The 15,550-nt window shown below is 41.2% G+C and overlaps 1 protein-coding gene across 1 annotated transcript in view; it reads left to right on the top strand.

Moving 5' to 3' along the window:
* The window catches only part of LOC126335167 (serine protease inhibitor 88Ea-like), a 32,750-nt gene extending 17,453 nt beyond the window's left edge, over positions 1 to 15,297 (top strand). Inside the window, exons 2-6 of the mRNA XM_049998147.1 lie at positions 5,985 to 6,282; positions 8,565 to 8,849; positions 9,784 to 9,919; positions 10,151 to 10,383; positions 14,240 to 15,297. Of these exons, the coding sequence (XP_049854104.1) occupies positions 5,986 to 6,282; positions 8,565 to 8,849; positions 9,784 to 9,919; positions 10,151 to 10,383; positions 14,240 to 14,527 (1,239 nt within the window). The 5' untranslated portion in view covers position 5,985 and the 3' untranslated portion in view covers positions 14,528 to 15,297. The remainder of the gene's footprint in view (positions 1 to 5,984; positions 6,283 to 8,564; positions 8,850 to 9,783; positions 9,920 to 10,150; positions 10,384 to 14,239) is intronic.
* The last annotated feature ends 253 nt before the right edge of the window (positions 15,298 to 15,550 follow it).

Here is a 15,550-nt window from a genome sequence, read left to right as displayed (position 1 = left end):
AGACATCGAACCAATTCAGAGGATCTCAGTGGGACCATACAGGTCAGCGTACCCAGTATGAAAGTGGTACAGAGATGTGCAGAGGGCTTAAATGAGGAGCTTCGGAAGAAAAGGCGGCCTTGTCTTCAAGAAATCTGTGTTCAGGTACGCTGTGCGACAAACCTGCTTTCTTCTTCGTGTATCAGAAGCGGAGATCACGAGAATAAGATAATTGATAAGGGCGCATACAACGGAATGTAGATAGTCGTTTTTCCCTACCTCCATGCGAGAAAGAATGGGGAAGACAATGGCTAATAACCTTACGCACGATGCATTCGTTATCAGGCACTTTACGGTGGGTTACGGAGTGTATTTGTAGTTAGATTCTGTTTATAATCGCATTGTGCTCGCGACCACTGGCCTCGCCTGCAAGTCATGCCAACGTGAACTTTTCTGGTGTTGGTATATGACAGTAGGCGTCCTTTTGATGTCCCTGTATGAACTAGCTAGAAGCAAATCTTATACTTACAGCCACCCAGTCCTGTTCCACATCTGCTTCGCAGCATGAATCCAACAGAAGCCACATTTTAAGCTAGGCGCGCACTACGGTGTCACGTGACCAGGCGTCTGCCATATCCCATTGAACAATAATTGAGAACTGGATACGTTACCAAATCATACTATGAATAACACGTTTCGCAGTGACGAAATTGCCAGTTGACATGGGAATAGCAGAACCGAAGAAGAACTGCAGGATGTTGTGTAAAGCGAGGTATTCGAACAGGACGTGTGGATCGTAAGGTCCTTTCTCTAACCTGTACATTAGTATGCTCAGACAAAGCGGCTCCAATGGCCTTTCTGTGATCGTCTTGCAGTGCTCTGGCGCTATCCGTGCGACGCCGCAACGAAAACGTGGCCAGATATCGGTCTTCACATCGGGTTCTAACGCGTCAACGACCTTGTCCAACTCGCCTTATGTACTGACCTTTCTCTCTGTAGCGTGCCCACAAATTACCGATGACACGCGGAGAGGCGGTGGCATTTGTAGCAATACGACCGAAAGTCCATCCTTTTGTACGAAACAGACCGCCCTTGAAACTTGCACTGCATTAAGATGTCACATTGCGTGTGCTTGGTTGAATACAATGTCCACAGAAAAATGGTTCAAATGGCTCTGAGCACTATGGGACTTAACATCTTAGGTCATCAGCCCCCTAGAACTTAGAACTACTTAAACCTAAGTAACCTAAGGACATCACACACATCCATGCCCGAGGCAGGATTCGAACCTGTGACCGTAGCAGTGCCGCGGTTCCGGACTATAGCGTTTAGAACGGTCACCGCGGCCGGCAATGTCCACAGACAAATGCCATCTGTGTACATCACTAAAAAAGACTGGGACACCGATACTCTGTTCCATCTGAGGTGTGACCAGACACTGTAGTGCACAACACATCAAATAGATGGCAAATGATTTTAATTGTTGCCTACATTGAAAGCGAAGGTTCCAAGCCATTCAGTAAGACTACAGGTACCACTTGTATCAAAATAGATTTAAGATATCGGACGTTGATACACATGTTCCCTAATTCTTTTGAAAAGTGTAGTTTTATCATTTTTAAGACGTTGCACTCACCTCAAAAGTATCTCCTTCGGTGATTTACATTTCCTTAGCAGGGTATTTTGGTAGGTACTGTGAGATCCAACAAATCTTTAAAGCTCAACGCAAATCCCTTTACTCATGCTCGATGTTCTCTGAAATATTTTGAAGACGTGTATGGGAGATACGTCGTGTTATGCGATGCGACTGTATATAAAGTCTTACATGGATCCAAATCTCGTTAAACTCTTTTGTAAGGAAAACCACAATTGTTACAATGATCCGCTGATGCTTTAAATCAGGGGTGTAGAGACCTGTTTTAAATCAGGGTTGTAGAGAGACCTACTAATGCCGCAAAAACGCAATATATACGAGGAAAACAACAACAAAGAAGCGTACGGAAAAAACGACATTATTGTTTACTTTCGTGGCAAAAGGTTCGAGGCGCTAATGTGTACGTTCATGAAGCTCTCTGAATCCCTTATATAGTGCAGAATACACGAACCATAGACGACGAAACAATGCAGCCTTACGTACCACACTTGTTGCCGCGACTGCGTTGTTGCGCAAGTTCAAAAATTACGTGCATTGAGAGAAGCTATTCCGATTTTCGATACCCATGTTCCGATTCCAGGTATACTGGGGTGGCTCACAAGAACTAAGTTCTATTACGGCTCATCCTCTCAATTCCTGGAGGTAATGCAATATAAGTAAAAAATTGCAGGAACGAACGGCTTACCGGCATCCCTGCTTTAAATAGAGCGAAAGGGATCTGTTCCAAATAAGACATTGTTCAGTCGCAAAAGATTGCATAACATTACTTATAAAACTGCGACTGTGAAATGGAGGCCACAAAAACAGCCGGCCGTGGTAGCAAAGCGGTTCTAGGCGCGTCATTTCCGGAACCGCGCGTCTGCTTCGGTCGCAGGTTCGAATCCTGGCTCGGGCATGGATGTGTGTGATGTCCCTAGGTTAGTTAGGTTTAAGTAGTTCTAAGTTCTAGGGGACTGATGACCTCAGATATTAAGTCCCATAGTGCTCAGAGCCATTTTGAACCACAAAAACAAAAGACAGCTTCGGTGTTTTGAACAGCCTGATGTTCATTTAGCCCTTTCGTTGCCATCGAATGTACCTGAAACTTGTTAATTTCTATACGTCTGTTTTTCCGAGATCTGATAAAGAGAGCGAAAAGACAACCAGTATCGACAGAAGTCTCTGTTGAAACAGAGTAACGCATAACGCGAGAAAATCAAAAAGGAGCACCATAGATATTTATAGTCGAAGCACCGCAGGCGAACACATGCAAATGCGCAGTCGCAGACAATTCGCCAGTGTTCACCACCATATGCATGTATCTGATAAAAAGGATTTACACAAGATGAAATGGAAGAGAACTCGAGATTACAAACATAGTCTATGAATGGTGCGTTATTGCTTTTTGGCGCCAATAACCACCACAGAGATCCAACACTACACCGTTAGAGCCACGATGCAAAACTTTGATGTTCAGAGACGATTATTTCGTATGGTGAGTGCGCTGTTTTGATGAAGTAAGCAAAATGGCGCAGAAAAGGAAGCATTTAGGTGTTCCAATTTGGACGTAAACGTGAAACGCATGGAGGTAGTGCACTTGCGGCTCTTGCTTTCTTTACAATCGGTCCAAAACTTTGGGATTTGTCGATATACACATTTCGCTGGTTTCTCATTACAGTTGAGGAGGAAATTTAAAAGCAGAACACTTCTTACCAATGACGAACAGAATTGGGAGAAAGGCTAACATTTACGCTCTTCGTTATTAAGAATTGGGACATTTACGTTTGTGATTGTTTCCCATTTCAAGAGCTGCCATATGTTAGTTTATTATGTATGCAGTGACATACGAAGCATTTAGAGGATTTTATTAATGAACTATAAGGAAGATAATGTCAACAAAACGTGATTAATTAAATATACATACCACTCGTCACATAGGCTACTTGAAGAAATGTATGGTAATGTTTGTTAGAGTGTAGATAGCGTAAAGCTGCGTAAACAATATTTATCATCAGAAATCTCTTAAGTAAGAGTGATACATCAACCATGTAATTAGATACCGTGAACGTAAGCAACGAGAATGATCAGGTGGTTTATATATTTCAGTTAGCATAAAAGGAACATAATCACACTTTTCCCGTAAAAAGAATTACCAAGCTTGTGCTTGTTCATTACGTTCCTGCCTGATACAAGTAACTAATCAATTTATGTTCTTTCTCACGTCCCCAATAGGACCTCTTAGTGCTTCTGCAATTTTCTGCTGAACTTTTTTTGTGGTGGCAGTCATGCTGTAGATCTGTTGGATCCCAGGAGCACATTTGCTGTATATATTTTTCTGTCAGAACATTCCACAGCTCAGTAAACGAGATATCAGACTGGACTTGTCTGTACTGCTAGTGACGAAGCGGAGAGCCTGCGAACTTCATTGGATGGTTCGCTAAAAGACCAACAACCAGCAGAAAATAATGAATGCATATGAACGTGAACCGAACAAGACCAAATGCCGTTTGCTAATGCGCACCTTTCGTTTACGCCTGAGAGAAGTCTCATTCGCTGTTGTAGTTTGCTTTGGTGTTGGGGGTGTGAATGAGAAAGACCACTCGTAACAGACAAAGTATGGTAATAAAATGCCAGGGGTGTTTCGCTAAACTCGGCACCAACATCTGTCTGCCGATGAACAACTGAAACTCACTCATCACATAGCTCAACAGTTCAGCTACCGTAAATCCGCCACCTTTGTCTCCCTTGATCAAGAGAAAGCTTATGACCGCATATGGCATTCCCCTTTTCAAACTCCAGACCTACTCACTTCCACTCAACTAGGGTATATCTCCCTTATTATATCCTTTGTCTCCAATCACTCATTCTTTATCATTGTCAATGACTCGAATTCCCTTACCTTCCAACCCATTACAGGAGTGCCTAAAGGTTCCATTCTCTTCCCTCTCCTTTACCTCTTATACACCTCATTCAGTATGCTGATGACACTGCTCTCCTCACCCTATGCTACAGAAATCCCAATGATACCTCCAAATCCACCATAGTTAGTTTGCCTCCTGTTGTAACCAATGGCTCCGTAAGATTAACCCCTTCAAAATGCTGGCAATAATTATAGGATACTCCACACGCAACTTCTGTCTCCACAACTTCTAACTATCATTTACGACTATTCTATCTAGCTAAACACACTAAAATACCTAGGACTAACCTTCAACAGGCAACTAATATGGAAATCTTATTTCCTACACATCCAACAGGAATCCAACAATAGACTAAAACTACAAACTGGTCTGACTTCGCCCCTTCAGTGTGCTCTGCACCTATAAAACCTTGATCCAACCCAACCTTTTGCTTTGTGAATGTTGCTTGGATCTCTGCCCCATCCAAGTTCCATCAGTCACTCCAGATCCTAGAATAACATGCACCCTGCCTCACTGTCTGCATCTTTTTACTTTTCCCCACAAGGACACTTCACCAATGTATCAAATTCCTACCTCTCCCCACTCACATTGAACACCTCCAAACAATCTGCACCATCCGCAAGCTCGACTCCAATAATACTATCATTTCCCTTCTACTTTTGAGTCGTCATATCCTGCCATATGTTTACAAACAAATTCCACCAACCATACACCTACACACTCTCCACATACTCTTCCAAAGAAATTTCAGCCATCTCCCCTCCCACATTATGAACTCCACCTTGATTTACCCAACCTACCATTTATAAGCCCACCCAATGCATCCCACCTCATCAGGGCTTCCTCTCCCTCCACTCCTCGCATTTTCTCCCCCCCCCCCCCCCCCCCCCCTTTATTCCGCTCTCTGCCTTTCTTTCCTGAACCTCTTCTTCCCAACAACTATTAGCATCACTAATTCCCCCCTCTGATCCACCCCTTCTTCTATCCCATCGCTGCTATGCAGTACTCCTCCATCTTTATACCACCACATTCCTATCTTCCTCACTAGTCAGCTCTCCCCCTTCAACAAAAGACTCCTTAGCTCAGGGCCTGTCCTTCCAATTCTTTGTGACAGGAAAGTGCTTCTTTTAAACATTAGTGTTTTGGGGGTGAAATAAAAAATAGTAAAGGTAAAAAGGCAGTAAACTCACTTGTTCGAGTGATAGAGACAAGAAAGTTATGTGGATAAAAGGGACTCTGGAACATATTCGGCACAGTCAATCGATCACTGACCCACTCTCCACTTGGTTGATTACTGATTCACTTGTAAACGTGTGACCTGCACCAACATTGAGTATTTGAGTTTGACCAGAATGTTGCTCATGTAAAACATGCTTTATGCAGGAGGAAGTGCTGCACAAACAACCTGAAGATGTTTTGATTACAGTTGTGTGTGTTTTTTGTTCTGGCAGGATGTGGTGGGTGTTTACGCTGAGCTGTTTGATGGTGGTGGTGGCGAGTGCACGAGGACAGTGCCTGACTGCAGATGACACGGCGGTGGGTGCGGGCCGTGAGGACCGGCGTGAGCTGTCGGCAGGCCAGCAGGCGTTCAGCGTAGCACTGCTGCAGCAGTTAGCTGCTGCACTGCCTGCCTCCAACCTCTTCTTCTCGCCCTACAGCACGCACCAGGCACTGCTGCTCGCATACTTCGGTGCTGCCAACCAAACCGACGCCGCACTCCGACGTGCTCTCCGTGTCCCCCAACAGCAGGTGGGTCCTCCTTCGCTCTCTCACTCTCTCCTACATTGCATGTACTCAGATCACTCTTCAGAGAACCTGCCTCCGTAGCTGAGTGGAGCGGTTTGGCTTGATAGCTTCCAATGCCATCTTACTGCCATTTCTGAGTAATAGTATGGTGCTAACAGTCATGGGAGTCATTGAAGTGCAATAGATACATTTTGGTACTAGAGCAGGTGGCTGATAATAAGTAAACATTTCCTAAAGATTTTGTTTGTTATTCAAGTATCCAGTTCTCCAAGTGGGGTGACCTTTGAGCTGCAACAGATTAGCTGGGTGGACCTACAGGTGCCAGGTAGGGGTGACCTCGTGTATTGTGGAGCTACTGCTGAGTATATCATATAAGCAGCTTGTATGAGATACTCAGCAGCAGTTCCAGACTGGGTGAACCTATCATTTGTGCCCATCATTTGAGGTGTCTTACTGGGACTCATCAGTTATCCAAATGCCAATATGTACTGACATGACATAACCCTTGGTACACTGAAAGCCGAATCTGTAATAATTGTCTTGTACCACCTAATCTCTTATTTTGTGCATTCTATTGATGAGCACAAAATGTGCCCTAGAGATTGTGTGAGCCAGCTTGGCAGTTAGTCATCAGACACAGTGAGTGTGTATGTGGCTTTGTCACTGACTGACACTAGGGTAGTCCTTTTCAGATGTTGGGTCATGCTGTGGTCTGGGATACAAAATTAACTGATACCCTTTGGCTTCAGAATGAAGTCCCTTGGTGGGCTGTACAGTACTTATCCATAAAAGTGCCTATTCCCAAGAACTCAATGCAACGGGTACTTCCAGTAGTTCCAGTAGAGTTAAAGGGTGCAGCAGATGCAATGCAAAAGCACTCTTGGCAGTGCTTTGTCCATTGTGGTGAGAGAAATCATACCGGCTCAAGTACTTCTTTCGGAAGGAGTAATTGCTCAGGCGGTCATTTGCCATGTCAGACCACACATGTGTTCCCTGCTTGTAACATAGCTGTACCATATGCTCTGTTGCAGGGTAAGGGACAAGGATAGTAGTAGGGACCCCATTGTGAGGAAGGAGAGATGCAGTTGAACAGCTGAATATCCTTAACATATCTTGCAACCTGCAGCTAATGAGTCTGCAAACTACTGTATTAACAGGTTATGCCAGTACAACCAACAATTCAGCAAATATAAATCTCAATAGTCAATAACTTCTTAGTAGAGCATCATAAAAGAAATGATCACATAAATGAATAATCAGACAAAGCAAAACAATTCTAATCTGTACTTCCAAAAGGAAATTTGATTAAAAAAAGGCATGAAAAAGGTAACATACCTGACAATGTAAATAAAGAATATTTGCAATGTGGAAATTATGTGTCAACCTTCTGAGAACATGTTCCTCATTATTATCTAAGTAAAAAATTATTTTCTCCTTATTCAGCATCTTTCCAAAATAGTGAAGCTATGGGAGGTACTAGTAGCTACATTTTCCCCCTCTTTCTTTATTCAATTGATTGTTTATTTCATGCAACCCTCCCAAGTATACTTTTCAGTGAGGTTTTCACTTGCTTGTTTGTGTCTTCTGACAAAACTTTAATGGCACTGCATATAAGCTCAAATACCTGATTACAAAGAATTGTCCCTGCTCCTACAGTGTACAAAGGTTACAGTGCCATGCTATGGAGTAAAGAGAACATTCAAAGTGTGCAGGTCAAGTGAGGCAGCCACTCTTTTGGAACAAAGGTATGGGATCAACCAGCAGGATGAGAATGTGTTTCTGTTTAGGGGTGAAGTTATATTGCATGAACTCCATCTGGTTCAAATTTTGGCAGTGGAAGAAATTTTAACACCAGAGCAGAGCTCATGGCATATAGTTACCAATCACCTGCCTTTTGTCAAATGTCCCAAGTGCAAAGTGCAGTGAAGTGTTCCTGGGGTCAGGATCCTCCACCCCCCCACCCCACCAAAAAAAAACATTTAACTATAACCCTTTAAGTTTTTAGAAATCTACAAATTTCTTAACTAGGCAAGACAGAAAGCCAAAGAGCCTCCACAAAGAAACATAATAGAATGTAGGCAGAAATGACAGGAAAAAAGGTATTCCCTCCCAATTACACTCTCACATAGCTACAGTCATCAGACCCATGTTCACAACTGTAGTACTAATTGAGACACTGATAATGCTGAATGCACATTACAATTTTATATCATGCAAATTGTATTGTTTTGGTCAAATTATGTTATTTAACAAATAATGTAATAAATTACACTGTATTGTTACAGAGTAAAGCAGCAACATGGCAGGCCTACAGACTAGAGAAGTTCCTTCGCAATTTCAACACTTCGGATGGCCATCTCTTCACCAGCTCAAACAGGGTATACATCTCCAACAAGCTCAAGATGCGGCCATGCCTTGCAGAGAAATTTGACACTGAACTTGCATCCATTGACTACGAAACCAATGTGGAGGCTGCACAAAAAGCCATCAATGCTTGGGTTTCTGAACAAACACATGGACAGATTAACAACCTGATACAAGGTCTTTCTCCGGCTTCTACTGTTACACTGGTAAGCAGTCACAAATAGCACAACAAATTCATTTCATTCTACTTGGTCATAACAGTTCTTAGCTGTGAATTTTTTTCAACAATGTTATATAGTCTGGCTTCCAAATTTTGTAACAGACAGTTTACTTCAGGATACGACTATTATGCAAAACTTCCCATTCTTGTGATTAATTTGGTCCCACATCATTCTCTCCTGCTTCCCATCAGTTAATTTCCTTTTCTTCCTGTTATATTACATCCTTGAAATTTTTTGTTTTTCTCCAGTCACCCACCATATGTTGTATGTAGTTTGTTCTATATATCATACATTAAAATGTATTCTTGGTCATAAATGTGCTATTTAAATCACACATCAAATAAGAAGATTGTAAATTGATATTAAAAAATTATGAGGCAAAGTTGCTGACCACTTCGTACGTTCAAGAGGCAAAATTTCAGTGCTGCCAATAAACGTATAAAGTTACTTAAACTATCCTAGCTTTAGTAACTAAGAGTTTCTTTCTCAGAGAGGACAGAGGGATAGGTTGGGGTAGCTTAAAAAGGAAGGCAGGTCACTCGGACCCCTTGAGGATAGGAGCCACATGTTATGAGGACAAAGGTAGTCAAAGATCCTAGTCTAAACTTGTCCACATAACAGGTGGGTACTTCTCATGCTCTTTTCTCTGACTCTGATAGTTTTTAAACTTTTATTTGTCAAGCAGTTTCCTTAACTCTTGTCAGATGTGGTTACCTGCAGCTGTGGACCATACTTTTTGTTATTTTTTAAAACATAAATTGTTTACTTTTTGAGAGCTGAAAGTGAAAATAATGTACTATAATATCTTATATATGTTTGGAAATTAATTCTGAAATATGTACACCAGTAGCAATTACAAAATAAGATAAATTTTTAAGACATAGTTCTGCATTTACGTAAATGTTTAATTGCATTCTAGGTGAATGCTGCATATTTCAAAGGAAAATGGCAATCACAATTCCAGCCCGAAAACACCCACAAAGAAGTCTTTCATATCTCACATTCAAAACAGGCTTTGGTTGAGATGATGAAACAAAAAGGAACATTTAACTACAGTAAGTTATTCTCTGTTTATACATGTACTCTCTTTATTTGAGGCACTAAATTCATTCCAAAAATGTAAGAGTGATACAGCCAACATCTGATAAATTGTTTTGTTTCCAAGAATATATGTTATAGCTGTAACATAAAAAATAAATGTTGTTCATTTTGTACCATAGCTTCATCACATGACTTTTCAGAAATGCCCCATGTGAAAATATATTTATGTAGCTTTTCTTTTCTAGTGATTTCTGAAAGGCTAGGAGCCCATGTACTGGAACTGCCATACAAAGGAGAGGATATTAGTATGTTCATTCTCTTGCCACCATTTCTAAAGAGCAATGGTGTGGATGCAATAATTAAGCAACTGGATGTGGACAGCCTGAGGGAAATCACAGAACAAGATGCCATGTACCCACAGACTGTGGAAGTTGAAATACCAAAATTCACTGTGGAAAGCCGAATTGAAATGCAGCAGGTAAGAATATGTTGCTGTGTTGTCATAAATTTAACTTTAATTATAACTGTATAAAAAAGAACGCAGAAATGTCAACAGAGAAAAGTTAGTTGAAACTTGTGTTTGTATAAAAAGGTTGATCCACAAAGCATACAACTACTGCCGCTATTGTTTAGCAAATGACCTTGCCAAGAACTCAAGAAAATTGTGGTCCTGTGCAAAATCACTAAGTATGCTGAAGGCTTGTATTTAATCACCCGGTGACTAGTCTGGTGCAGTAGTGAAAAATGGAAAGAAAAATCTGAAGTTTTGAATGCCACTATATATATATATATATATATATATATATATATATATATATATATATATATATATATGATGTAAATAAAATAGAAAGAAACTTCCACATGGGAAAAATATATTAAAAACAAAGATTCCAAGACTTACCAAGCGGGAAAGCGCCGGCAGACAGGCACATGAACAAAACACACAAACACACACACAGAATTACGAGCTTTCCTAACTGGCAGTTGCTTCGTCAGGAAAGAGGGAAGGAGAGGTAAAAATGAAAGGATGTGGGTTTTAAGGGAGAGGGTAAGGAGTCATTCCAATCCCGGGAGCGGAAAGACTTCCCTTAGGGGAAAAAAAGGACAGGTGTATACTCGCACACACACACCCACACACATATCCATCCACACATACACAGACACAAGCAGACATCTGATAAATTGTTTTGTTTCCAAGAATATATGTTATAGCTGTAACATAAAAAATAAATGTTGTTCATTTTGTACCATAGCTTCATCACAAGCAGACATCTGCTTGTGTCTGTGTATGTGCGGATGGATATGTGTGTGGGTGTGTGTGTGCGAGTGTACACCTGTCCTTTTTTTCCCCTAAGGGAAGTCTTTCCGCTCCCGGGATTGGAATGACTCCTTACCCTCTCCCTTAAAACCAACATCCTTTCATCTTTCCTTTTCCTTCCCTCTTTCCTGCCGAAGCAGCCGCCGGTTGCAAAAGCTCAATATATATATATATATTAAAAACAAAGATTCCAAGACTTACCAAGCGGGAAAGCGCTGGCAGACAGGCACAATGAACAAAACACACAAACACACACACAGAATTACTAGCTTTCGCAACCGATGGTTGCTTCTTCAGGAAGGAGAGGGAAAGATGAAAGGATGTGGGTTTTAAGGGAGAGGGTAAGGAGTCATTCCAATCCCGGGAGCGGAAAGACTTCCCTTAGGGGAAAAAAAGGACAGGTGTACACTCGCACACACACACACATATCCATCCGCACATACACAGACACAAGCAGATATATTTAAAGGCAAAGAGTAAGGGCAGAGATGTCAGTCGAAGTGGAAGTACAGAGGCAAAGAAGTTGTTGAAAGACAGGTGAGGTATGAGCGGCGGCAACTTGAAATTAGCGGAGGTTGAGGCCTGGCAGATATCGAGAAGAGAGGATATACTGAAGGGCGAGTTCCCATCTCCGGAGTTCGGATAGGTTGGTGTTGGTGGGAAGTATCCAGATAACTCGGACGGCGTAACACTGTGCCAAGATGTGCTGGCTGTGCACCAAGGCATATTTAGCCACAGGGTGATCCTCATTACCAACAAACACTGTCTGCCTGTGTCCATTCATGCGAATGGACAGTTTGTTGCTGGTCATTCCCACATAGAAAGCGTCACAGTGCAGGCAGGTCAGTTGGTAAATCACGTGGGTGCTTTCACACGTGGCTCTCCCTTTGATCGTGTACACCTTCCGGGTTACAGGACTGGAGTAGGTGGTGGTGGGAGGGTGCATAGGACAGGTTTTACACCCTGTGGCTCCTACCCTTGCAACCGCCCCCGGTGTAAAACCTGTCCTATGCACCCTCCCACCACCACCTACTCCAGTCCTGTAACCCGGATGGTATACACGATCAAAGGGAGAGCCACGTGTGAAAGCATCCACGTGATTTACCAACTGACCTGCCTACACTGTGACGCTTTCTATATGGGAATAACTAGCAACAAACTGTCCACTTGCATGAATAGACACAGGCAGACAGTGTTTGTTGGTAATGAGGATCACCCTGTGGCTAAACATGCCTTGGTGCACGGCCAGCACATCTTGGCACAGTGTTACGCCGTCCGAGTTATCTGGATACTTCCCACCAACACCAACCTATCCGAACTCCGGAGATGGGAACTCGCCCTTCAGTATATCCTCTTCTCGATATCTGCCAGGCCTCAACCTCCGCTAATTTCAAGTTTCCGCCGCTCATACCTCACCTGTCTTTCAACAACTTCTTTGCCTCTGTACTTCCGCCTCGACTGACATCTCTGCCCTTACTCTTTGCCTTTAAATATGTCTGCTTGTGTCTGTGTATGTGAGGATGGATATGTGTGTGTGTGTGTGTGTGTGTGTGTGTGTGTGTGTGTGTGTGTGTGTGTGTGTGTGTGTGCGCGAGTGTACACCTGTCCTTTTTTTTCCCCCTAAGGGAAGTCTTTCCGCTCCCGGGATTGGAATGACTCCTTACCCTCTCCCTTAAAACCCACATCCTTTCGTCTTTCCCTCTCCTTCCTGAAGAAGCAACCATCGGTTGCGAAAGCTAGTGATTCTGTGTGTGTGTTTGTGTGTTTTGTTCTTGTGCCTGTCTGCCGGCGTTTTCCCGCATGAATAAGTTGCTAGGTCTGGATGTAATTCCACTTTGGTTTTACAGAGAGTATTCTTTAGCATTGGTCTCTTACTTGCACTTGTAGTGAATCTCTCACAAATTTGTAATGACTGGAAAATGGGACTGGTGTCTCTTTTATATAAAAAGGGTAAAAGACTGGGCCCACACATTACAGACTAATATCATTTTTAATTCGCTGCAAAATTCTTCAAATATTCTAAGGTCAAATCTAAGGTTTCTTTGAGACATATAAGCTTCTGTCCACAAATCACCATGATGTTAGAAACGGTCACTCATGCGGAACTCAGCTTCCCTTTCCTTGTACTACATCCTGTAAAGCAAGGATGTAGGGCAACAGATCGATCTCATATTCCTAGATTTTTGGAAAGCAAAGGTATGAGTATACAGAATAGATCCTTAGATATTTGAGTGGCTCGAAGACTTCTTAACTAATAGAACCCAGTACTTTGGCCTGGAAAGTAAGTGTTCATTGACGAGTGTTTGAGATCCTCACCAGGTCAGATTAAAGGAAGACAAACGAATTCAGAGGCATGCTGCAGGATTTGTTATTGGTAGCTTTGATCAACACATCAGTATTACGGTGATGCTTCGTAAACTCAAATGGGAATCCCTGAGAGAAGACAACCTTGTTTTTGAGAAATATTAATGATAAAATTTAGAGAACTGGCATTTGCTGCTGACTGCAGAACAATTCTACTGCCACCAATGAACATCTCACATATGGACCTCAAAAGATAAGAGAAATTAGAGCTTGTATGAAGGTATATAGAGTGTCGTTATTCCCTCGTTCAGTTTGTGAAATGAACAGATGTCCTTTGCTGTGCACTGTATAGTGGCTTGCGAAGTGTTGATGCAGATGTAGATAAACTGCTAAATCAAATGAGAAATTATCAGGAATTTGAAAATATTTTATGTCTTGTGAAAAAAGAGATTGATAGGCAGCAGATTGAGCTTACAAGCATGTTAAAGTTGTTATTCCACAATAAACATTTCTGTACTGCATAGGAGCTCTTGAATAAAAATAGTCTATTAGATACTGTAGGTACCCAGTATACATTATTCTTACGTGCAATTATTTCTGTTTGTTAAGTGCTTTAATACTTCAGCATTAACCACTGATATATTTCTAGGTGTGTGTAAAGAGCAGATGCAGTGGTGGTTATTCATTTTTTATTTTTATTTTTTTGCAGGTTTTTAAAGCCCTTGGAGCAGGTGATGCTTTTGAGAAAACTGCTGATTATTCAGGGTTTACTGGTAAACCTGAAGTGTTCTTTAATAGTGCCATACACCAAGCAAAGATAGAAGTGAATGAAGAAGGAACGGAAGCTGCTGCTGCAACAGCCATATTCCTCTTCCGTTCAGCAAGGCCTCTTAATCCAACAAAATTCGTGTGCAACCATCCTTTTGTGTACTTCTTGTTTGACCGTATGTCACAAGCTGTTCTGTTTATGGGTGTATATAGGTCACCAAAAAATTAAAAGACTGATTCAGCAATCTCACTTTTGTCGTTAGTCACAAATGCTATTCTTCATTATTCTGAAAACCTCTGATTGTAGCAGTGATTATAATGTGATAAGATCAGCTCTGTGTTAAGAGTGCAGACAGAAATAGTTTGTGAAGTACTGTATACACACAAAAGCTTATGTTGTCATGACACTTTCTGTGCAGTACATTACAAACTTTTTCACATATTGAATGTACAGAGATGTACTTTAAAAAGACTAAAAATCTTTCTCTTTATGTGTTAAACTCCAAAGAAAATTTTCTAAGCTATTGTACAAAGAAATGGGAGAGTCTTACAACTTCCATTTCAGTGGCGTTGTTCTGGATGCAGAAACAATTTATTGTGACCCTGTATTTCAGTGTGCAATACTAAAGTGAAATGGCAACTACTTTACTTTAGAGAAAATTTGTAAACTGAGTTGGATATTTTCATCTGTATTTTATTTTTGTCATGCCATAGAACCACTAATACGTTCTCATATTTCTGTTAATAATCATAATTCATTTCATAGTTGGATTTCACATCCATTTGTCATTATTCATTTCACAGTCATTATTCATTTCATTCATAATTCATTTCACAGTCACAATCCATTTCATATTCACAATTCTTTTATCTTTGTTGTATTTTTCACTTCAGTCACTTCACATTTCATTGTCACCGGTGTTCTTATTTATTTATATTTGTTAAACATAAACTATAAAATGTGGCAAAAAATGTTGTTATAAAAATTACAAAACACTACAGCAATTATTTTATTTTTTTGAAATGTTTTTCCCCTTTATCGCAAATAGCATTTCGATTTCTTTTAAGCTTGAAAACAGAAGAAGAAATGCATGCTTGCAGGTGCACAGAGAGAGAGAGAGAGAGAGAGAGAGAGAGAGAGATATTATTGTTACTGGAAATGCAATAAATACATGCCCGTTGTGAAGAAATGTTGACTTTCAAATTTCTGTCAGTGAAATGCACCTTAACTTTACAAAAATGTTTTTAATAA

The sequence above is a fragment of the Schistocerca gregaria genome, chromosome 2 (assembly GCF_023897955.1).
Source record: "Schistocerca gregaria isolate iqSchGreg1 chromosome 2, iqSchGreg1.2, whole genome shotgun sequence".
Classification (NCBI taxonomy): domain Eukaryota; kingdom Metazoa; phylum Arthropoda; class Insecta; order Orthoptera; family Acrididae; genus Schistocerca; species Schistocerca gregaria.
The sequence above is the reverse complement of the archived record's forward strand: the minus strand, read 5'-3'. Positions and strand labels throughout refer to the sequence as shown.